At 49.0% G+C, this 23,261-nt stretch overlaps 1 protein-coding gene across 5 annotated transcripts in view; it reads left to right on the top strand.

The window, feature by feature from the left end:
* Nr1i2 (nuclear receptor subfamily 1 group I member 2) overlaps nt 1–22,277 on the top strand; it is a 44,618-nt gene extending 22,341 nt beyond the window's left edge. Inside the window, exons 2-9 of one of the 5 annotated variants that reach the window (XM_055624953.1) lie at nt 7,991–8,206; nt 16,608–16,741; nt 16,993–17,180; nt 18,058–18,209; nt 19,415–19,557; nt 19,714–19,830; nt 20,067–20,172; nt 21,326–22,277. In XM_055624953.1, the coding sequence (XP_055480928.1) occupies nt 8,019–8,206; nt 16,608–16,741; nt 16,993–17,180; nt 18,058–18,209; nt 19,415–19,557; nt 19,714–19,830; nt 20,067–20,172; nt 21,326–21,470 (1,173 nt within the window). In that variant the 5' untranslated portion in view covers nt 7,991–8,018 and the 3' untranslated portion in view covers nt 21,471–22,277. Of the gene's footprint in view, nt 1–7,990; nt 8,207–16,607; nt 16,742–16,992; nt 17,181–17,934; nt 18,210–19,414; nt 19,831–20,066; nt 20,173–20,416 lie in introns of all 5 variants that reach the window. The other 4 variants (XM_055624952.1, XM_055624949.1, XM_055624948.1 and 1 more) reach the window with 4 other exon arrangements.
* The last annotated feature ends 984 nt before the right edge of the window (nt 22,278–23,261 follow it).

Genomic DNA, 23,261 nt, shown 5'->3' with positions numbered 1-23,261 from the left:
TCTTCTTCTTCTTCTTCTTCTTCTTCTTCTTCTTCTTCTTCTTCTTCTTCTTCTTCTTCTTCTTCTTCTTCTTCTTCTTCCAGCATCTCTCTCTCTGCCCAGAAGCTTCACCCCCACTTCCTGCCCAGCTATTAGCCGTCAGATCTTTATTACAGCCTATAGACAAGTGAGGAAGGATGAATATTTACAAACTATAAGACTGGTGATGGGCCATAGAAATAACAATACCAAGGTCTGATTAGTGCTTAGCTCTCTGCTTTTAGCAATCAACAACTGAATATACAGAACACACCTTCACAACAATGTACCCCAACACACAACCCTCATACCTAATCACCTCAGTGTGTGTGTGTGTGTGTGTGTGTGTGTGTGTGTGTGTGTGCGCACGCATATGCATATATGTGGTATTCCCAATGGAGGAAGTGCCCCCTGAGTGCTCTGACTCTCACGAAGATGCCCACTGGGACATGACTGCTTCTCTTTTCCTGTATGAAGTAGTTGGACCACTGAGGTGTCCAAATGAGAGATTCTACAGGCGCAGGCAATTCACTGGCCCACAAGCCATCTGCTTTATGTTGAAACCAAAAGACCCCAAATCCTTGAGCAAGCACATAAAGCCAAAAGCCATGAGGGTAATTTGGAGAGGGTCAGGCTGCCCTGCCTACATGGTCAGATGGCTTGCTGGATCTTGTAATTACTGAAAAGATAAACATATTAAAACAGCTGATAATCATATTAAAGGCAGCCCTAGATCCTGGCTTCTCTGAAAGGACATTCAGACAGACAGGTGGAAATAAGCAGCTACCAGAAGTTCTGAGTTTGAAAACTGGCTGTGCAAAAACGCTTTGGTAGGAGAAATATCACCTTGTATTGGTGAAAGAAGGCATTGCATGGTGGAACGGACTTTGGCATGCCGAAGTTTGAGTCATAGTGTTAAATATTTCCAGCTGAGGGTCCTTCAGAGCCACTGAGTGAGGAAACAATCTGGACAGTATGCCAAGGGGAGTGAGTGAAACTCCCCCAGGTAACATATTAGACGTGACAAATGTGGCCAAGGGTCACATCCGTTTTGCCATGTACCTCACTTTGAGTTAAGTGTAATTGGTTCAGGCTAAAGATAGCTGTTGACAGTGTGTCTTTGCAGTGACAACAGAAAGTGGCGGCACCCAATGCCCAATGCCACGAAGCAGGCATTATCCTGTGTGCAGCAGAGCTTGAATGGGGTGCAGGTGAAAAGCCAGTGTCCAGGAACGCTGCCACCGAGGTAGAGGCCTGGAGACGGCCATTTAAAGTGGCTGCAGCGCTGCAAATGTAAGCAATGGTTTCACGAGGCCTGTGTGCAATGCCTTCATAGGCAGCGCTGTTTGGAGTAGGCTTTATCCATTTATTTGCTCTGCCTGCAGTTCTGGACTAGACCACCTCAGGTATTTACCACTACAGTGGGCAGGTACAGCACAGCCACGCCTTCACTCGTAAGTGTCATTCATGCGAAGGAAATGAAGGGACTCTAGCCAGACCCAGCATGGCGGGCCTTGCCCTTCTCCCCAGTCCCCATTCTCCCCATTGCTAAGAACATTCCTAAAGCCAGGCACCAAGGTCTATTCCCTTATTTGGCCACTTCCTCCTCCTGAGGCTAACTACCAAGGCCCAGCTATCAAAGTCCAGCAATCAAAAGCCCCGCCTTTGGCTTCCCTAATTAATTTGTCCAACCAAAATTAGGCACCTGTCCTGACATGGGGGTTCCCCCTTTACCTTTAGAAACTACCATTTGTCTGTGGGCCATATCTGATTCCTCTGTATGTATAGAGAGGCAGTCCTCTGTCTTCCCACCCAATATCCCTTCCCCTTTTCTTTTTTCCTTCTCCCCCTTCTCCCTTTTCCTCTGTCCCCAGTCTTTGTCTCTTATTCCCTGCCCCTTTTCCCTCTGGGACAAATAAATCTCCTTTGTGCTGAGAAACGTGGTCTTGGGGTTCCTGACCCAATACTGGTCATTGTAGAAATAATTTGATTCTGAACTCGGGCTTGCGGCGTGCATTAGTGAAAACTGGAATAGACTGCACACTGCGGGGGTTTAGGTCTGACAAAGAAAGAAGAAGCATTTGTTTGGGCTGTGAATGTGACTTTCTTCCATGTCACCAAACGTGGCTTTCAAAGCAGAAAATGGAAAGGGATTTAAAATTAGAGGCAGAAAGACATCCAAACCTATACATAAGTAAAAAAAAAAAAAAAAAAAAAAAAAGCAATGGAATAGAAAAAGAGAGAAAGAGGGCAGGGTGTTGGTATCTGTAGCTGTTCTACAGGAGAAGTGAAGGACTGAGACACTCATCCAAGACTTCAGACCACATCACAGGTGCTGCTGGTGTAAAAAGAAAAACCTCTGCCTTGCCTATCATTTCCAGGCATTTTGGATTATCTGACTCTAGACTGTAGAATCTAGCTAGTGGCTCTCAACCTCCCTAATGCTTTAACACAATTCCTCATGTTTTGGTGACATGTGTGCAGGTGTGGTCTCTAATCTGGGGAGTAAGCTGAGGAGTTCATCTGTTCAGATATGAGACGTTGGGGTACACATACCAGAGGCCTCTCACTTGAAGAGCAAGCTCTGCTTGGGTCCTGAGATGCTGAGGGCCGGGATGCCAGAGAATAGACGATGGAGTCTCAGACCTGGGAAGTAATTGCCACATGGGTTACTGGGTGCTAGGATAATGGAAGATTGTGACACACAGGTCCTGACGCTCTGGGAACAGGTTCCACATCGGTTCTGGGGCATTTGTGGTAAGGATGAGGATGCTGGAGGGAAGGAGATAAGGCTGATGGAGGGAGATGGAACTTTTGTTCTGCCCAGTTCACAAACCCCAAAAGACCAATAGAATAAATAGACTCCACTGTAAATACATGAGGTTCTTTTTATTGTAAATCATCACAAGCTGCAGCTTGGGCCCACACCCCACACCACCGAAGCAGCAAGAGCCGAGCGCCCCGTGCTCAGGTTAGTTGGGTGATTTAAAGATTCTGGTCCCTCCCAGTGTGCCCAAGGCAGGGGCGATTCCTGCCTGGCAAGCATCTATTGGTCAAAATGCTACATTTTTGAATTGACTGGCTATAGGAAGGTCTCCAGACCATTAATGATCTGGTGTCCCTCCCTAGGGGGATGGGCCAGCTTCCTAGCAACTGTATCTCCTAGCAACTGGGTGGGGAAAGAATGTAGTAAGGTGGTCCTTCCCCTCAGGGCATTCCTGGACTTCTCCACCCAGCTACTTCAGGCCTTAAATATTAATAGCTGCTGATTTTTAATCTTTTGGCCTCTCACTTTTACCCTGGCAAGTGAGCCCCACCTTGACCTTGAGGCACTGGGTAGCCAATTCTTAGGTCTTGAGGTGCTGGAAGTCGGGATGACTAAGGAAGGGAGATGTAGCCTCTAATCTGGGGTGTGAACTCTGCTCAGATCCTACAACGCTGAGAACAAGCTCCATCCCAGAGAGTTGAGAGTTAGGGTGCTGGCAGGAAGGGGAAATGGCCTCTCACCTGTGAACAAGGCTCCACTGAGGTGCTGGAAAATGCACTCCACTTCCATCCAGAGAGGCCAGGGTTGGGATGCCAGGAAGGATGATGTGGCCCCTCATGTGGCCAGCTAGCTCCAGTGAGGTCTATGGTGCTAGGGAATGAGCCGAGTGCCTCTCCTGGGATGTTGTCGGGGTCGCTGGGGGGAAGAAGGCATGACCTCTAGCCGTGGGTGAGAATGCCATTCAGGTGCTGAGGAATCAGAAGACTTCCTTGGAGAAAAGTCTATTCAGATAATCTATATCTCCCCTCCCCCACTTTGTGTGTTCCATTTTGAAAAGGCTCTCTTTGTAAACTCAGGCGGATGCCAGGTGTAATGTACGGCTACACCAAGCTCATGTTCTCATTTTGTCTGACGTTTAACTTTTTGTTTGTTTTGCATTGGGTTCTTTATATAGTCTGGATATTAATCCACTGTCAGATACGCAACCTGTAAATATACTCTCCCCTTCTGAAAATGTTCTTTTCTGTCCTCTGCCTTGGGCTTCTGGGAGGACGAGGAGGAACAGATTTCCCTCGGTTTATCATCCGGAAGATGACAGCTGGGCTGGGAGGGTCTGAACCACTGAGGTAATAGCATTTGGAAGGGAAATCCTGTTTCCGTAGGAAACCCTGCCCATCTGACTCAGCTGAATTGGGGATTAGTGACTTCACTTCCTCAAGATGGAAGCCACTTGGAAATAAAAGAAAGAGGTGATTCGGGAGGATTGGGGGTGGGAAAGGGAGCTTTAGGGATGGAAAAATTCCAGTGGGTCAGTTTCCCTAAAGTCTCAAAGTGGTAAATATCAACAGAAGTACTGCTGATCTTATCAGAGTCATCCAGGATCCTAACAGCCCCCGGGTGTTATTAGAGAGGTCAGCTTTCCTGTCCTTTCCCAACCAACCTGAGGGAAGTTAGGTGATTAACCGCTCAGGCACCTTCCCAGAATTGCTTCCATCAGATTGACCTGAAGGGCATTTGCCTTACTGCTAACTGACGTGGGAGAGCCCAGCCCAATGTGGGCATGCCCTCTCTAGGCAGGGCGAGGCCCAGTCTAAGGGAAAAAGGCAGCAAACCATGCGCAAGGGAACAAGAGTGTAGGAAACATTCTTTCATGGTCTCTGCTTTCAGTTCCTGCCTTGAGCTCCTGCCCTGACTCCCCCAAAGATAGACTTAACCTCTAAGATGAATGAGCCCTCTCCTCCTCTGCATTGCAAGGTGAACTTGGTGATCCTGTGGCAGTGGGGAGAGAGGGGTGGGAATTCTGTCTGCCCTTTTGCCCAAACTTCCTCCCCGACCTTCCTTATCTCATGCTCTCCCACTTCTTTTTCTACGGGAGGAGAGTGAGTGTACTCTGGGGAAAGATGGCTCTGAAACTCTGATCCGGGCGTCCTCCCTGTGTCCGTACCTCTCCTTATATATATTTTTAGACTGGTCCAGATTTTAGATATAGGGGTGCTTACTTCTATGGGGTCCTTGCTCCCGTCTGCTTTTCTGCCTGTGAAATGAGGAACCGCACAGGTGAGTGTGCAGGAGGCATCTACCTGTGCTAACTCAGAGCCCTCCCCTCTTGTGGATGGCAACATAAATTGTCCCGCCCCCATCTCTGGAGGCCTAAAGCGGAGGAAATAGCACCTTTTTGAAAGTAGCATCAATGTCTATAAATGTTTTTTTATCATTTGGGGCATAAGTGTATCTCCTGTATGTGAATGGCCCCATTTGACCACAGCATTGCATTACATAACTCTTGGTTTCGTTTCTTTAAAACGTATTGTCTGTTAGTAACAAATTGATGCCCGGTGATAATTTTTTATTCTAACAGCAAAATTAGCCTATCTCTGGGTTGAAAACAATATATGTGTATTCATACATACTTATAGAGAGCAAAACCCAAAAATCATGCACTCAGTTTCAAATTCTACAGTTAAATGTTAAATAGAGACAAAACACTAATGATAGTTTCCATATGTTAATGTAGTATAAACCCTCCCCACACTTTAAATTATGCATTATGCATGCCAAGATAGTATCTTATTGGTCAGTAAATGAAAATCTTTTAAATACATTTTTTATTTATTCTTTAAGAATTTAATACATGTATACAAAGTATTTTTCGCTGTATCATTCCCTCCCCTTTCCCCTCAGTCCCTCTTGGACTCCCTCACCTTGTTTTCTCCCCCTTTCAGCATCATGTTTTCTTTTTAATTCTTTAATAACCTATTGAGTCCAACTAGTGCTACTGTTACTAGACTTGAGGGTCAGGCCCAGACACCCCAAAAGTTCAAAGCAGAAAAGGATGCATTCCGTGTGGTCACTCTGGAAAGAGAAACAGAGACGGACCGAACGAATTCCTCGCGTCCATCTTCTGGGTCCTGAGGTGAGGCGGAAGTGTAAACAGAGAACCAAGGATGTGCACCCATCTACGCAGCATCAAGCTGTGGGCCACCAGCGACCACCATTACCTGGGTTTCAGTCTCATCCCGTAAAGTGATCCGACACGTTGGGAGGACTGTGTAAGCTCTCTTTCAGGAGACCAGCCAGGCCTCCTAGTCACCATTGATGCTGTAGCCCATCCCCTCCAGCTGTACTTTTCCTTCTCCCAACATGAGCACCTCAGGAAATTCTCATTTGTGTGTGTGTGTGTTGGGGGGGGGGAGCCCATTGTTTCAATAGTCTTATGGTCAGATTGAGAAACACTAGTATCTCTTTAGAACATCATTTCTGCCAAGCCCATTACACTCCCAGCACCCAGGCACATACAGGTGTGTGGGTATCCACTGGAGTTTGGGTAGACCATAACCCAGAACAAAACTGTTTCTCTTTCAGCAGCCATCAGCTGTCAATAGCGCCTCAGTTATCATCAGGAACTCTAGAATAACCTTTGCTCCATGCTGCTTTAAACACAAGATGGCATAAAACAATCACACTAACACAAAAATGTACCTTTAAATAAACTGTCATAAATTTACAAAAGACTAGTTAGCTAAAATTCTCCAAAGAGGGACCCGAGACGGTACCAATTTAGCGTTTTCCAAATCACAATGATGTGACCGCAATGGGGACTTTCTTAGCTCTTGGTGTGCACAGGAAGAAGAGTGCCAGACAATTAAATCACCAAAGCCACCTTAAACCAGTGGTGTCTAAGTTGTCTCATGTCTTAAAAAAGTAAGGAAACATGGATAGTAGTGAAAGGAGCAAATGTAGACTTATTAAGAAAAAAAAATGAGATAGAACTCCTGCAACTGGAAAGGTTTCCAAGGGTGTGGTATATTTCTGTCCTGCCCAGTGTTTGTGTTTTTGTTGTTGTTGTTTGTTTCTAAGAGTCTTATATTGCAAAATTTGGGGGGATGGGGTTTCAAGACAGGGTTTCTCTGTGTAACAGCCCTGGTTGTCTTGGAACTCTCTTTGTAGACCAGGCTGGCCTTGAATGCACTCTTGCCTAATCAGAGAAGTGATCGCTCTCTGCTTTTCCAGTCAGGGGACTGGTCACTCATCATGGTCATCTTCATCCGCTTGCCTTCCCAACTCTGTTACTCATGTAGACAATTCATTGAGTCAATTTCCGTGTGATTAGCTCACAATTAACTTACCGTAGGGCCCGCCATTGCTTCCTGTGGAGAGCTACTGTCCATCTTAACGACAGAGATGTACTCGACAGACATCTTTGTTTCTCTGTGTTCTACGTTGGTTGACAGAACCCCAGTGGCTCAAAAGAACCCTCAAAGACCAACACAATTAATCTTCCCTGTCATATGGCAGGTGCCTAACTAGTTAAAAAAAATTCCAAATAGACAAAATTTGTCATACAAATGGCGTAATGGTCCACGTGACTCCATAAAACATCAAATAGCTCAAAAGAACCCCAGGCCATTCATCTCCCTGCTTTAAAGATGAGGCATAAAGCAGCTGATACTTGTTGGAGTGGGATTTTTTTTTTTTAAGTTCCTGGCATGAAATGATTCTTGCATTGTGATCTGGCTCTACTCTCACTACCTGTTTGGTATTCAATTGAAAACCTTTTTTTTTTTTTGGGGGGGGGGGAGCCTTTTTCTCTCTGTGTGGAATTCTGCCCCAGAAATAATTTTGAATGCTAGTCTTTCCCATGAGTTGTTCCCTTTTCCAGCCTTTGCTCAACGCATGACCCCCTCAGTCCATTCAGTGTCTCCATAATCCAATCCAGATAGCATCTTTTCTCATTTATTCCTCCCATTGTAGCCTCTCTTTCCCATATTCTGGCTTAAGTGTTCTGTCCAGGGCCCCTACTGTGCATAAAAATGTAGTGGTTACATCTTTCTTAACAATTCAAATAGTTACTTACACTTTTCCTCTGGGATGTCAGTTCTCATGAGGGTCCAGCATCAAACCCAAATGTGAGTCTTACTCAAAGGGAAGAGTGTTCCCAGAATCCCCTGATACAAACCTTTCATTACCTGTGTCTTTCACTTCTAGTCCAAGACACACAGATGTGAACCTGGAGATGAGACCTGAAGAAAGCTGGAGCCATGTTGGCCTGGTGCAACGTAAAGAAGCAGATTCTGTCTCCAACAAGTCCATCAATACAGATGAGGAAGATGGAGGTCTTCAAATCTGCCGTGTATGCGGGGACAAGGCCAATGGCTATCATTTCAATGTCATGACATGTGAAGGATGCAAGGGATTTTTCAGGTATGACCACTCACCAATCTTCACACCCTTGCCAGCACTGACACACTGGGTGACCCCTAACTTGGGTTTTTCCATTAACTTGCTGGGTAATGTCTCAAGGCCTCGGCTTGCTCTAATGGCCCACCCAAAGCCTACCCTCCTAAGTACTCCAAGAGAGCCATAATACTTCAGAAGAATCCTCATCTTCACATCTTCTTCCAGCTACTGTCCAGGAAAGGATTATTTCCATGAAGATAACACTTTGTTCCTCTATGTGTTCTTTAGTAAAATAAAAGCTCAGTAAAAAGTAAAAATAAATTATAAATAAATAAATTAAAAAAATATATATATATACAGGGTAGTTGTTAAGGAAAGGATGACATAAAATAAATCAAAACTAAGATAATTTCATCTAGAAACAGATTCTTAAGTGACCAAAAAATTAAAAGCAAAAACACCCTCATTAAAAAAAAAATTCCTGCTTCACGCCACGTTAGGTCTGGACAAAAGGTTCCATCATCCAGATGAAGAACAGAAAGGCCAGTGACAGCTCTGCCAAGCCACCTTCAGCACTAGGACTCAGATCGAAGCTGGGAGGGAAGTCAGGAAGCAATATGTGAAGAAAGAGCTCCAGTTTGCCTTGAGGAAAGGAGAAGCTTTGTAGTTCTCACCTCCAGGCCACACTTGGGACATTCATATATTCCCAAGACAGCTGCTGCTGTATAACTTTTCCTGGAGACACATCAACAAACATCTGTTCACTACAGATAGGCTATTGGCAATACATCAAGAAACTATTCTACCCACGTCTAGCTTGGCGAACCTCACATTATTTCGAAGTCCATGGGTGACTCGGGCAGCTGCGTGGCTGAGAAGCGCCACTCTGGCTCTAGTGAGGATACATATAAACCGCATTGTTGCTATTTCTCTGCACAACTTGCAACTCCACAGCAGTCTCCTCTCCCCCAGCAACAGATTACAGTCCATATAACCTTTGAAAGTACCTCATGAGGCTTCCGACTTCTAACTTTGTGAGCTTCTCAAGTGTCGTGAACCTGCCTCCTCTACCCAGGTGCAGTTATTTCAATCCAGAGGAAACAATTACACACACTCTCCCCCTTCCCTCAGCTGGATAATGTGTATGCCTGGCTATTTTCTTCCATTGGCAGGTAAACACTGGGCCAAGCAAGAGCAACATTTATCTCTAATTTGACTGGTTATGAGTCTCTGAAGTAACTGCCACTTGCAAAGAGTTTCAACAACCAAGCTTGACAGTAGCAGTGATCTGTGGGAATAAATATGTTTAGGAAGTGTCCTCCTTTGCTTTCTATTGCTGTGATAGAAATGTGATAGTTGCCATGACTGAAAGGCAACCTGAGGAGGGAAAGGTTTATTTGGGTTAAACGTCCAGATCATAGGTCTTTGTGAAAGGAAGTCAGGGCAGGAGCTCACGGTGTAAGGTGAGAAGGGAGCTGAATCCATGAAGGAACACTGCTTATTGGCTTGTTCCCCCTAGATTACCTTTCTTATACAACCTAGAACCATTTTATCTATGGGAGGCACTGCCCACCATGGGCGGGGGCACTTCCGTATCGGTCATTAATCAAGAAGATGCCCCACAGACTTGCCTACAGGCCAATCTGACAGAAACATTTCCTCAAGTGAGGTTCTCTCTTCCGAGATGACTCTAGCTCGTGTTAAATTGACAAGGCAAAAACCATAAAAGAAAGAAAACTAACCAGCACAAGAATGAAATTGGTAGGCAATCAGTTTTTTAACCGAACAATAGCAGCCACCTTCAAGTGGGACCTATACTTTCTCTAGCTGTGAGATTTTTTGCCTGGTATTATAGTACCAACATGGATGCCCTCTTTTGCATATGCCATAAATCCAACAGAAAAGTTATTAGTTGTATCCATAACAGCTGAGCCAGTACTGCACTGGCAGGTCTCTCTTCCTTCCCTGCTTGTAGCGTAGCTCACAGGGTCTTAAGTGAGTATGGCTGTCAGCAACAGCTCTCCTTCCGGAGGCTGCACAGTGCTTTCCAACACTGTGCAAGCCAGCCAACAAGGAGGAGCTTTCAGCTCAGTCCCAGTTTGATTTCTTCACACTATGATTAAAGCATGAAGTGTATTCCAATATAGATTTACCATATAATTCCACCGTGCAAGTCTACAACAGTCTATGGTAGGTGGAGCCTCCCTAGTCCAAAAAACAAACAAACAAACAAACAAACAAAAAACAAACAAACAAGAAACCATGAGGAGGTAACCTCTGGCACTGAGATTTTCATTCAGTGGTTGGACAGCCCCAGGGAATGCCTTTTTACATGTGTACACACACGGTGCCTTCTGGTTACATTTTAAACTGCATTTTAATAACTCATTCTTTCAGTCAACTCAGCCTCTAGAGGGTTATGAGTACCTTTCATATCATTTCTTATGAAGTAAATACCCCAGTCAATTCCTTAGGCAAGCCAACATGTAACACCTAACACAGAAATTTATAGAGACCCCCCCAGAGAGTGGCTTCGCCCACTGTTTATTTGCACGGAGATGCTTGGAAGAGGCTGTGGCTGTGTCCACACAGGCGAGAGCATATTTCATAAGCACAGGCCCTGTATAGTTTACCTGCCAATCCCGCATGAGACAGGTTGAATTACATACTTGCATCATCAGAGCATCCATCTGTTAGGGCCGCAACTGGGGAACAAGCCGTGCATGTCTGGGCCACTATGCAGAAAATCAGAATATCTCATGAGAATACAGTGACTTTATCTATTTCTCAAACTTTGTTAGCTGCCCTCTAGCCAGACTGTATATGAATCTAATGAGCAACCCTCTACTGGGCCCTGGGGGCAGATGTCTGTCTTTATGTAAGGCTGTCTGTGAAAAGACTCAATGGGCCACGGGTTGCTAGTGGAAAACCACGAGGGGCTCTGACTCTTGTTGAACGCTGTTAGATATTTTCTTCCACGTCTGTCTGTCCTCACTGTGGCCAAACCAACGACGCTGATGCCTCTGTTTGTGAGTCGTCCATAAAACCAGGCCTCTGCATACATACAGCGCGGGCTGTTACACGCCTAGCCTCATGAGTTAGTATTAACTGTGTTGCTCTTAACTCAGCCCGCTTAGCTACCCTTCCCTCCTTCCAGCCACATGGTGTCAGCATTTATTTGTGTTGCAGCAGCCACCCATTCCTGCTTGTTGTCCTACCTGTGCAGGCCCCCCGTGTGTCGGGCATTGACGTGAGTAGGTGTCAGCCCTTCCAGCGCTTTCTTCAGTGTGGGTGTTGGTTTAGTCTGTGGGGGTGAGGTGGGGCCTGAAAGGCTCAGAAAAGCACTGGTCCCGGAGCAGACTTCATGGCATGGGTGACAGAAAAGACACCACACCACACTGCTTTAAGCACTCGGGCCACCAGTCCAAAACCTGACCGTCTGGGATGCTTTCACTGTCGCTGCAGCGGAACTAGTCATGGATCCCAGTCTTATGTTTTATATATACCTAGCGATTGCTGTTCTGTGCAGGTTGATGAGACTCTGACCCTCTCTGCCGTGGGAACTGCTTGTTCAGGTGGCTTTTGTCATGCCCCTCCTCCCTCCAGCCCTCTCAGTTGCTGGTGACTTCTAGCACAAAGGGATCCTGAGGTGTTGAGACACTACTGTTCAGCCGGTCCTACAAGGGTCTTTCTTACCCTGCTCAAAAGCTTCTTTCTGAACCAATCCACACAGCACCTCCCCCTTATCAATTAGATAAAGGACAGCATGGGGTACAAGACCCCCGGGAGCCCCAAGAACACCTGCAGCCGTTTTACAGTTACAGGCATAGGCTCAAGTATAATTCTCTCAACAATACCATCATCATAGGCCTCGTTCCTGGCCATATGTTCCCAAGAGTTTTGTGCCTCGTGCTAACTGATTTCCCATCCTCATTTCTTTAAGGGCACTTGTATATCTCTCAGACGCTGCTTCTGTAACTCTTTAAACTACTGAGACTAACATATCAGCTGTGTAATGAAACCTTTCTTCTTCTAGAGTGCAGACAGGCTAACAAAGGGCCGCCATACCACGACAAACAGGGAGTCTATGAAGCTATCTTGGAGGGGTATTCTAAAGGTCCACTCGGACTGTTCCATGGAATGCATATTGCTCTTGGGCTTTAGCAGCTGAAGGAATGGGGAAGGTGTCAGTAGGGTATAATGGGTCTTTCTTTGGATCACCCGCACCCAAATAATGGCACGGGGACTTTTTATTTATATATGAGGGCTCAGCCTTAGCTTAGGCTTGTTCCCAGCTCTTATCACTTAAATTGACCAATTTATATTAATCTACGTTCTGGCCCGTGGCTTTTTACCTCTCCTCAGTCGGGCTCCTGTTTCTTCCTCCGCCTCTGGCTGGCGAATCGCCCGCCTCAGATCCTTTCCCAGCATTCCTATCTCTGCCCAGAAGTCTCACCTATACTCTTCTGACTCAGCTATCGGCCATTCAGCTCTTTATTAAACCAGTCATAAGGGGCTTTAGGCAGGCGAGGAAGGACAGAGACACACCTTCACACAGCGTTCAGAAAGATCATCCCAAAGTTCAGGACAGCGTGAGTGGACCGCATCGCTTGTTTCAGCTGCTCCGTGGAAAAGAGCATTGTTGGGTGCCTCGGACGCCAGGGGAGGAGCAGGGCCTTTTAGCGCTTTATAATCCGCAGTCACTCCCCACCAATCATCTGGCTTCCTCAGGCCACACTGGGCTGTTGAAAAGGCATTGGTCAGGAATAATATCTACCTTTTCCAGTGCCTCGATGGAATCAATACCATTATACATCCGCAGCCCTCGGGGAGGCAACTTTACAGGCTCCCATCCTGCCCAGCCAGGAGAGGGAGGACAATGACCCAGCCCTACGACAAGCTTAGTCCTTTTTACCCGCACCATATCTCCGTATCCATCCTCTGCTGCACACTGACCCAGTGCTCTGGGGTGTTAACATGAAATGAGTCACTGTAGGATCCAATAAAACCCAAGGGTTTTCCACATGAGCAGGGAACCAAGAAATCCACAATTCACGGAGCCTGTGGCTCCCATGTGTGGCCCTCACTGTGGCCCATGTTTGCTACCCCATCCGAGGAGCATCCATATCTCCCTCCCTCATAGCAGGAGTTACAGTGGGGGCCACCCGTACTGCTTTATCCTCCTCTCCATTTGCCCTTCCTCGGCAAACTGCCATTCAGGCTTAAAATCCTTCCAGAGACAAGCATGGCATTTGGCCTTCCCCCCCCCCCCCCCCCCCCAAATCTCTGGCTTGACAAATACTGCCACGTTTGCTTTCAGGTGACCAGGACACCTCCCGTCGTTCATTTCCCCTTTATTTCATCTGCCTGTTAGCGCTTTAGCACCTTACGAACCTGATTTACACGACAGTCTAAATCGCTCACATCCACCAAAGCCTCTCCTACCCCAAAGAGATCATGTCCTAACCATGCCCTGATTCTCAGAGTTTTTTTTGTAGTGAGGTAAATTATGGGATGATTCTCTTTCTCTGTATTAAAGATTGAACTAATGAAGGTCTTCTGTCATTCCTGCCTTGCTTCTTCCCCTCCCCCAAAGTCCAGTTCTCTCCATGGCTTCTCAGTTTGGGGTCCTAGGAAGACTTCTTTTCCTTCCCCCTCTTCCTTTTCTTATATGTCTTTCCAGGTGTAGGAAATGGCAGGCTACCCCCTCCTCACTTTCCTCACGTTTCTCAGCCATGCGGTGGACAATACGTGTAGTGTACCTGTGTGTCTTTTCCAGCATACTTCCTCCCTTTGAGAAAAGGTTCTCTGGTCCAAGACCACTTTGCAGTCTCCCCACATTCCCCGTTTACCAAGGGGATTCCGCACCTTGTGACAAGTAAAGGAAAATGGTCACCCTGGCGTTCCCCAGCCCCCACCCCCAAGGATGCTTTTCTCTCACATAGCTCAGCCTTGTACATCTTAGCACCCTCTTTGGGGGCCATGCAATTGCTCCTCCCTCCCTCACTTTTGGTTCTGTTGGTCCTTGTTCAAGTATCAACATGCCATGCCTTTTCCTGGGGAACCACGACCAAACTATGAACCTCAGGTAAGGCAGTGGTAGTGGATCCAAGAAATGATTCCCCGTAAATCTAGCGTGGTGAATGGGTGTTTCTTGGAGACGCATGGCTGAGGGGTTCATTACAGGAGACCGACGGCTTGGGCAGATGTATCACTGAAAAGTCCTATCGGAGCATGGGGGATGTCATGTAAAGAGCATCAATGAAGTTTCCCTGCCGTTAGACCCACCAGAGAGCCTCCCCTCCCGCAGCAATTGCTTACCGCTTATATAACTTTGGGGAGCAGGCTCTCGGGAGACCTGAGTTTTGTGAGCTTAGTGGGGCTTTCAAGACCCGCTTCTCCCCACCAGGGTGGAATGTTCTAGCCTAACCTGGCAGAACATTCCATTTTTTCACCCTGAGTCTTTGTTAGTGATTTATCTTTTGAATGGAAATGAATGCTCAAGCCAAGGCCCTGCAACCCCAAAGATGTGCTGCTCGTCATCAGACGGGAGGTGCTCAGCCGTTTGTCCCTTACAGGAGGACTCACAGTCCTTGATCACTCCAAGGGAGCAGTGCAGCAAGCTCTGTGCTATGACCAGTTTAGTCTTCCCAGATCCCTGGCTTTGGGGATCGTGTGGTCTTGGAGAGCTGTCCTCATGTCACGTGGGGCTAACTCTACCCAGGATAGGTCTAAGGGCACCACGATCTAGGGTGGCATAAACACTGACTGAGTGGGCTACAGCGGGCTGACACACATTGGCACAGACCACTGATGGGACAATAAGGGAATGGTGTGACCAATTAAAACTAGAAATCTGAAGTCTCCTGAGTTGGGTGAGCCTGCGTTTTTCTCTTCTGCTAATGTAAGAGCTCTGGTTTCAGGCTGGCTCCCCTTGGAAGAGCATAATGTCAGGAAACCCAGACAGTAAAGAGGATACTTATCCAAGGGAAAAAAAAAAAAATCTGTTCCAGAAGATACGGTCACACATGTAGGCTACAGGCTGGCTTCAGCCTATTCTGTAACCAGTCACTCGCAAGGAGCACCAGCTAAATCTCTGGGCTGAGGATATACCACAAACCCAACATGAAGGAAGGTTCTGGTTCTTCATGCCAGAGCACATGTCCAAGCAGCTTCTATGTGTACCACCCCAGGATGTGGGCATCTCCCCATTTGGGTCCAGCCTGGGACTCCTAGAGAGGAGTGAGGCATCAGTGGTTGGGAACTCCCCTTCTTACCAAGCAAACTTAGACCCAAAGTCTGTCACTTACCTAGATGACCAGTCTCCTTTCCTGTGCCAGGAGGTGACAGATGAAGTCCACGGGGTTGGTTTTGAAAGACAAGTCTTTAAAGCTATACCAACCACGTCGGCCAGCATCGGATACACAACACGCTTCTGATGAACACCAATCCCCTTTAGCCATTCTGGGGGCATTTGGGCATAACATCATGAGCCTCTTATCTAGGTCTGCAGAGATGAGAGTGTGCTATGCCCTTGGCAATACTCCCAGGCTGACGGACAGTCAGAGACCCCCAAGTTTCAGAGTTCAGGCCTGCTAGTTACAGGGAGCTCAGTCTCCAGTGTGGGCCTCCCCGCACCCCTGTTCCCATAGCTCCAAGCCACCTTCTCTCATTTCTCACACTGTTGGACAGAACAGCCGAGGGTTCACTTGGATCATCCAGATGAAAGGAAACCAAGTTAGGGCAGCGACGGTAGTCTTCAGCAGGAAATGCAGGGTGACTCAGCTGTAAAGAGAGTGATCTGCCAGAGACACCCCATCACTTACTGCCCGCCTGCTTGCTGAAGGGCTGGTGGCCCTTCAGCACCCTTCAGGCTGGAGACAAGAGCCCTCCCACCTCTATTCTGTAGAACTCCCAACCTCCCCCCACCCCCAAGGCCAGTCAGAGCCTACTAGAAGGGAAGCTAGAGAAGGGAAGGGACTTCTTATGTTCAGAAGTTGCAGGGTGAGGGACATCCAGGGGAGGAGGTTTTCTCTGGCTCTCTCTTCCAAGGAGAGATGCAGTCAGAAGCCCATCTCCATGGATACCACTGGTAACAAGGGTGTGAAGAAGGATGGGAGGTGCTTAGGGAAAGGCCTGGATGGAGCCTGCAGTTGACTCATCCTCCTCGGAAGACATTCTGGGGCTATAGATGCCTGCGTAAAGCAAAGTCTCATTTCCTGCCGAAACATGGCAGGAGTCTCCTCCTCTTCTGATTCCTGGATCTTGGGGTAGAGGACCGAACTACACCTGTCCCCTAAAATGCCCAGTGCGTCCTACCTGCTGCTGGCAGCGGCTGGAGAGACAGACAGTGTGGCCTGTGGTGCCTGGCCCAGGAACTGGGTTCCCCCCACAGAATATCTGGTGTTCTTTCTTGTCCCCACAGAAGGGCCATGAAACGCAATGTCCGGCTGAGGTGCCCCTTCCGCAAGGGGACCTGCGAGATCACCCGCAAGACCCGGAGGCAGTGCCAGGCCTGCCGTCTGCGCAAGTGCCTGGAGAGCGGCATGAAGAAGGAGAGTGAGTGGCCGCGGGGCAGGGGCTCTGTGGACCGGGACGGGTGCCGGAGACAGAGGGCACCACGGCGCCCACCTGAGCTCATGGGCACCAGTCCTCTGCCGTGGGGAGTGAGGGAGATGTGGGTCAGGGCTGTGTCTTCTTTTTCTTCTCCACGGTCCACCGCCCCAGTCACAACTGCAGCCCTGCTGGTGTGCGGAGCTTGAGGGTGGCGGGGTGGGCACGGGTGCTGAGCCTGCTCTGTTAACACACAGTGATCATGTCCGATGCCGCTGTGGAGCAGAGGCGGGCCTTGATCAAGAGGAAGAGGAGGGAGAAGACCGAAGTGCCAGCGCCCGGAGGGCAGGGCCTGACTGAAGAACAGCAGGCGCTGATCCAGGAGCTGATGGATGCTCAGATGAAAACCTTTGACACCACTTTCTCCCACTTCAAGGATTTCCGGGTAGGGTGGTCTTAGAGCTGCGCCCATGGCTATGCCAGCTCCTCAAAGCCCGAGTCATATCCCCAGGGTTTCTCACGCCAGTGGTCTTAGGGTTAGAGGTATCAGGAGTCCCTGGGAACTTGCTAGAAATGGAAAAAGCTCAAGTATGCTGCTCCGGACCCCAAACTCTGGGATGGGAAACCTTTTGGTGATTCCCCAGCCGATTCAGGTTGGAGAATCTGTCTGTCTGCAGCAAGTAGGAACTGGGTTAAGATTAAGTGGAGGCCAGATGCGCTGCCCACACGGAGCTGGGAGGACAGTCAGGACGGGGGGTGGGGGGTGTTTGGACTTCCTGTTGGGCAGCTTTGTCTTTGCCTCTAGTGTCAGCCCTCCACCTCCCAGAACGGTCACAAGTATCTCGGGTGACTAGAGTAGCCAAGAAGAATGGTCCAGCCCTTGGTACGCCTCTTTTCATCTACAGCTTCCAAGCCCTTCTCTCTGTTCCCTGGGGCCGACAGAGGGAAGGAAGCTTTAGGATTCAGTAGGCACGGAGGCCACCCTCGCCCTTCACACTTGACCAGGCAGGGATATGGACAATAACTCACAGAACCTCACCCTGTCAGGAGGCAGCCCGAGAGAAGAAACCTGGGCTGTGTGTGTAGGTGGACACACGTGTGCACGCCGGTGATCACGACCGCAGCTGGTCACCTGGAGCCTACATTGTCCGTGACAACACCCTGCTCCCCCTTTCTTTGCCTCCTGCCCTCTATCGCAGCTGCCTACGGTGTTTAACGGTGGCTGTGAGCTCCCAGAGTTTCTGCAGGCCTCACTGTTGGAAGACCCTGTCACATGGAACCGAATCATGAAAGATTGTGTTCCAATGAAGATCTCTCTGCAGCTGCGGGGAGAAGACGGCAGCATCTGGAACTACCAGCCCCCCTCCAAGAGCGACGGGAAGGAGATCATCCCCCTGCTGCCACACCTGGCTGACGTGTCAACCTACATGTTCAAAGGCGTCATCAACTTCGCCAAGGTCATATCCTACTTCAGGTAGGCCTGGAGGGCTGAGCGAAGGGATGGAGAAAGGAAAGGGAAATGATCAAAAAACTTCAAAGATTCTGCACTAAGTCCCCAGTGAATTTTGGGAAAACGGGTGCAAAAAGACCCCATGTCGTCTGGCCCCGCCTACACGGTTCATTGGCTTTGTTTGTTGTGGGCTTGTCAGCCTCCCCATTTTGGAATGGGAGCTGATCCTATCAACCTTGTATGAAACGATAAAAACATCTGAAGAACGTTGGCACGTGCTGGGCATCCGACCTTCCTATTTCTCCCGGAAGGGGGGAAACCCTGATTGGACAATTTCAGAGAAAAAGTTAAGTTGGAAGGAAAAAGAAGGAAGTCCATTGAGAGGAGAGAGGACAGGTGTGGGTGTGCGGCTGTCTGCCGTCAAGCAGGCCTTGACCGTGGGGAGGGTGGGCGCTCCTGTGAGCTAACAGACCACACCTCCCCAGAGCTGGGCATGGAGGGCAAGCGGTGTCAGCAAGAGAACCAGGAACCTGCTGGTGTGGGAGGAACCTCCTGGTGTGGTAGGAACCGCCGCTCCAGAGGATGTGGTCTGCAGTGCTAGGGGTATTTGCCCCCAAGCCCTCCACCTTGTCTTGCCTAGCCTGGTCACGTGGGGCTGAATCACAATGCAAGGAGCACACTGTCAGGCAGGGAGTGGATGATAGGGAGTTGAACACGAGGCTTTCGCCATGGGAGAGAAACAGCTGGGAATGTGTTATGTAGCAGATACTCCACTATAAGGGGTGGCAGTGTAGACGGATTCTGCTCTCTAGAGACACTTCCGGGAAGGGAAGACAGTACTTGACCAGAAAGCGCCTCAGGATTTCCTTCAAGGGGCAATCATTCCAGATAGGCAAACAGAGGCAAATGTTTATGAGGATACCAAGGAAGAGCCAAGACATTAAGTGCTGGTCAGGGGCTGTGTAGGGGGCTGGGAGAGATGGGTCAGGCTGTGAGGGGCCTGGATGAAAAGCTAAGGGAGTATGGAGTGAAAGACCTTGGTGGGCCTGATGGCCCGGGTTAAGAGTGAGAGACTGGAGGTGACCTGGAAGGAACCGCGTCCTCAGGAGGAGGCCGTTCCATTTTCCCTCTTTCTCCTCCAACTTTTTTTGTATTGTGACATGGGGACTGGTGGCAGCCTGTGGACAGCCTACCTAGGAGCCGTCATCACCTCCTGTCCTTGCTGCCAGGGACCTGCCTATCGAGGACCAGATCTCCCTGCTGAAGGGGGCCACTTTTGAGATGTGCATCCTGAGGTTCAACACGATGTTTGACACGGAAACCGGGACCTGGGAGTGTGGTCGGCTGGCCTACTGCTTCGAAGACCCTGATGGTGCCCGGGAGACTGCCTGGTGGAGGGAGGGGGGAGATGGCAGCCGAGGGAGACTGGGTGATGGAGCGAAGCAGCTCGGTGAGGGGCACCTGGGTTCTTGGGTCAGGTTCCTGAGGTGCTGGCTGTCTACCCTTTACCACCCCCCCACACACACAGGCGGCTTCCAGAAGCTTTTGCTGGACCCGATGATGAAGCTCCACTGCATGCTCAAGAAGTTGCAGCTGCATAAGGAGGAGTACGTGCTGATGCAAGCCATCTCTCTCTTCTCCCCAGGTGATAGCTCGCCCCAGCTGCCGGAAACCTCCAGATCTGCGGGAGGTGGCGGCGGCCCCCCTTTCTGTCATCAGCCTTGTTTTCCGCTGCACAGGCGGACGGCAGAGTCTGCTCTTTTCCTTGGCTTGCTGAGGTGGTTGGCCAGCGATTCCTTCCTCCAGGGCTGGTCTGACCTTCCCTTTGCTCTGCTCTACCCGGCCCGGCACCACAATGCCTCTCCTCCCCTCCCCTCTCAGATCGCCCCGGTGTGGTACAGCGCGGCGTGGTAGACCAGCTGCAGGAGCGATTTGCCCTCACCCTGAAGGCCTACATTGAGTGTAGTCGGCCATACCCTGCCCACAGGTGAGGAGGGGCTGGGAAAAGCAGATCCGAGGGGTTCCTTCCTGTCCCCTTCCTTCTGGCCTCATCTCCAAGGCCCCTGCTCTGCCTGGGGATGATTCTGATGACCAAGGCTCTGGGATGGTTTTGTGACCTCTACTGAGCCTTCTTGCCTGAGTCTAGTTGAGAGAGACTTGTCTGCCCAGGGCTTTGCACATTTCTGTCATCAAGACGTCGGAAGATCCTAATTCCACTGTCTCTTCTATAGGGTCTCCTAGCAAAGGCGGGTAGCAACCACAATGGCGGTAAAAACAGTGACACCACTCCTAATGGCAGTACATCTATCATAGCTACTATGGATTGGGAAGGGTCAGCTCTGGGGGCCAGGAAATACATGTACATTATAACCTGTAACATGCAAGACCCTCCCCTGAGGTAGGTACCAACAGCATTCTGCAAGGGAGCCAAGGCAATGCCCACGGATTCTACAGGGTAGAGGTGGGGCTCGGCAGCTAGCGGATTGTCTAAGTTCAAATCTGTCACTCAAAACAAAACAAAACTGCTTGGGGACTGGCACAGATCAGAGCTCCCATGCCTTCACCAGTCCTCGGGTTTCTGTGGTCTGGTGCCTGGTCTCATGCCCACAGGCATGGAGACAGCAGGAAACGTGATTCCAACAAGCCTAAGGCTTTGAAGGTTGAGGCCAGTTTGGGGTCTTACAGTGTGGGGCTTGGGGTGTTACATCTTTATTTGCTCAGTTGCTTCCTGTAAGGAGGCTTAGGGTGCTATAGCTATCTTACCTACCATGGGTAAGTGTTTGTTCAGATGCTGGCTGCAGAGACGGGGAGATCTGGGACTCCAGCCTGTGGGTTGCTAGCGGTAGCGACTACCCACCAAAGACGTCTTAAGTTAATCTGCAAGGTCTGAATTTTCTGCAGGGGTCCATGTACAAGGACTCAAGTCCACGGGCGGGGGAGGAGGAGGTAGATCCGAGCCTCAGACTTTAGCCCCAGCACGTGGCTATTCTGCCTCTTCACGCATGGGCTGAAGGAATTCCAAACATCCTCGCCAGGCTGTCCTGAGCTTGAACTTGTGTGCTCTCAGGTCAGGTCAGTCCGGTGGGATGGGGAGGGGTAGCCTGAAGCGCTGACTTCTCTGCTTCTCTGGCTGCCTACAGGTTCCTGTTCCTGAAGATCATGGCTGTCCTCACGGAGCTTCGCAGCATCAACGTCCAGCAAACCCAGCAGCTGCTGCGCATCCAAGACACACACCCCTTCGCCACCCCCCTCATGCAGGAGTTACTTAGCAGCACAGATGGCTGAGTGGCTGTCCCTGGGTGGAGAGCTCATGGGGCAGCCAGACCCAGACACTTGGAACCCCGCCACTGCCAGGGCTACCCAGATGGACACACTGACAGCCAACAGCACCCCATGACTGCAGCTGGCTAGCATTTCTCGGGAAAATGACACGGGAGTCCCAGAGCTCAGCCTGTGGAAAGTGCTACCCTCTTAGTTAGGCCATCTTTGTGGTTGGGCATAACCCCCCACATCCCACTACATTCTACAGTGTTAGGTGGGAGAGTGGGACCAGGTAGCCAGGTAAACTGTACAGCTATGCCCCACACATTCCCAACCCTAAGCTTCCTCTAGAGCTGCTTGTGTGTTCTAGACTTGAGCTCACCATGAGGTTCGTTAGAGTCACTGCTGGGCGGGAAAAGCCTGTCCTGACCTTGTTCCGGGCATCTCACTCAGGTCCCTCCATCTGGCCGAATGTACTGTTAATCACTAATGATGTGACCTGCTGTGGAGGATACAGCACGGCCTCAGAGATCAGGAAGACAAAGCTAAAATGGCTGTTAATAGCTTATAAAATCTTCTTATAAACAACTATGTAGAGCATGTGACATGCAGTCAAGAGGGTTCTGGGAAGCCAACTGAAGATTTCCACATGGCAAGGTGCTTGTGGAGAAAGGGGTGGAAACTGTGGGGACCCGCACATGACTTGGTGGGAGGAGGTCTGCACCCCATCTGACCCTGGCTTGGCTTGCTCCCAAGGCCAGAGCACAGGGGTGACCTATGACAAAGCTGCGGTGACAGACAATAAATAGCTCAATTACCTGTGTTCACACAGCTCCCGTGTACACTTTGATCCTCAAAGCTGAAGTGTGTGCAAGTATCTGCCTCTTTTACGATAGTTTGTAGGATGGTTTGTGCCCTTTCCCAAGTTACACGAGGTGTTCCCAGGTTTAATGTTGGATCAAGACAAGAGGATTTCAGTCATATGAAATTTTGGTAGAGATGTAAAACATATATATATATTTTAAGTTTATTTTACTTTTTCTTGTGTACGTATGTGCACGTGTGTGGGTGACTGAAGAGGCCAGAGGAGGGGACTGCATCCCCCGGAGCTGTTGTTACACGTGAATGTGAGCCACCTGGCATGGGTGCTCGGAACTGAACTCTGGTCCTCTGGAAAAGCAGCTATTGCTCTTAAACCGCTGAGCCATCTCTTCGGCCCCTATGGTTTGACTTTTTTTTCTGGGGAAGAAAAGAAAATATGAGAATGAGAAATGAAAAGTGAAACCAGAGCCAGGGGAGACTGAGGTGAGAGGACAGAGCTCCGAACAGACTGGCAAACAGTGGAACCCTGCCTCAGAGAGCAAAACAGCACCACACCAACAAAAGCTCCCGGCTCCCAGAACCAAACAAAACCACACAGTTCTCACTACTTTTTTCAGTGTCACCGTTTACAAATCTGACAATCTGCTGGTAGAACATAAAAAAAAGAATTACTTCATTACCTAACCTGCTTTTGTGCTTGCTTCTCACATATGAAAATGTATCCCTACCATAACAGAAAAATGTAGTGACCGAAGCTTAAATGTAATATTTGGTTGCCAAGGAAGCTGAGAGTAACTGAACTTTAATGAATAGGTAATGTCTTAATTCTAGCCATCCTACAAGCAGGCTAGACTTCTAATAGCTTCAGGTCAACACGAGCCAAAAGAACATGCATATTCTCTACTCCTTGCCCAGTTTCCACACAAAGAGGCAATGCAAGCTCATTCTTGTTTGGGAGAAAAAAAAAAAAAAAAAAAAAAAAAAAAAAAAAAA

Source organism: Psammomys obesus, unplaced genomic scaffold (genome assembly GCF_907164565.1).
Source record: "Psammomys obesus unplaced genomic scaffold, mPsaObe1.curated_primary_1811, whole genome shotgun sequence".
Taxonomy (NCBI): domain Eukaryota; kingdom Metazoa; phylum Chordata; class Mammalia; order Rodentia; family Muridae; genus Psammomys; species Psammomys obesus.
The sequence above is the reverse complement of the archived record's forward strand: the minus strand, read 5'-3'. Positions and strand labels throughout refer to the sequence as shown.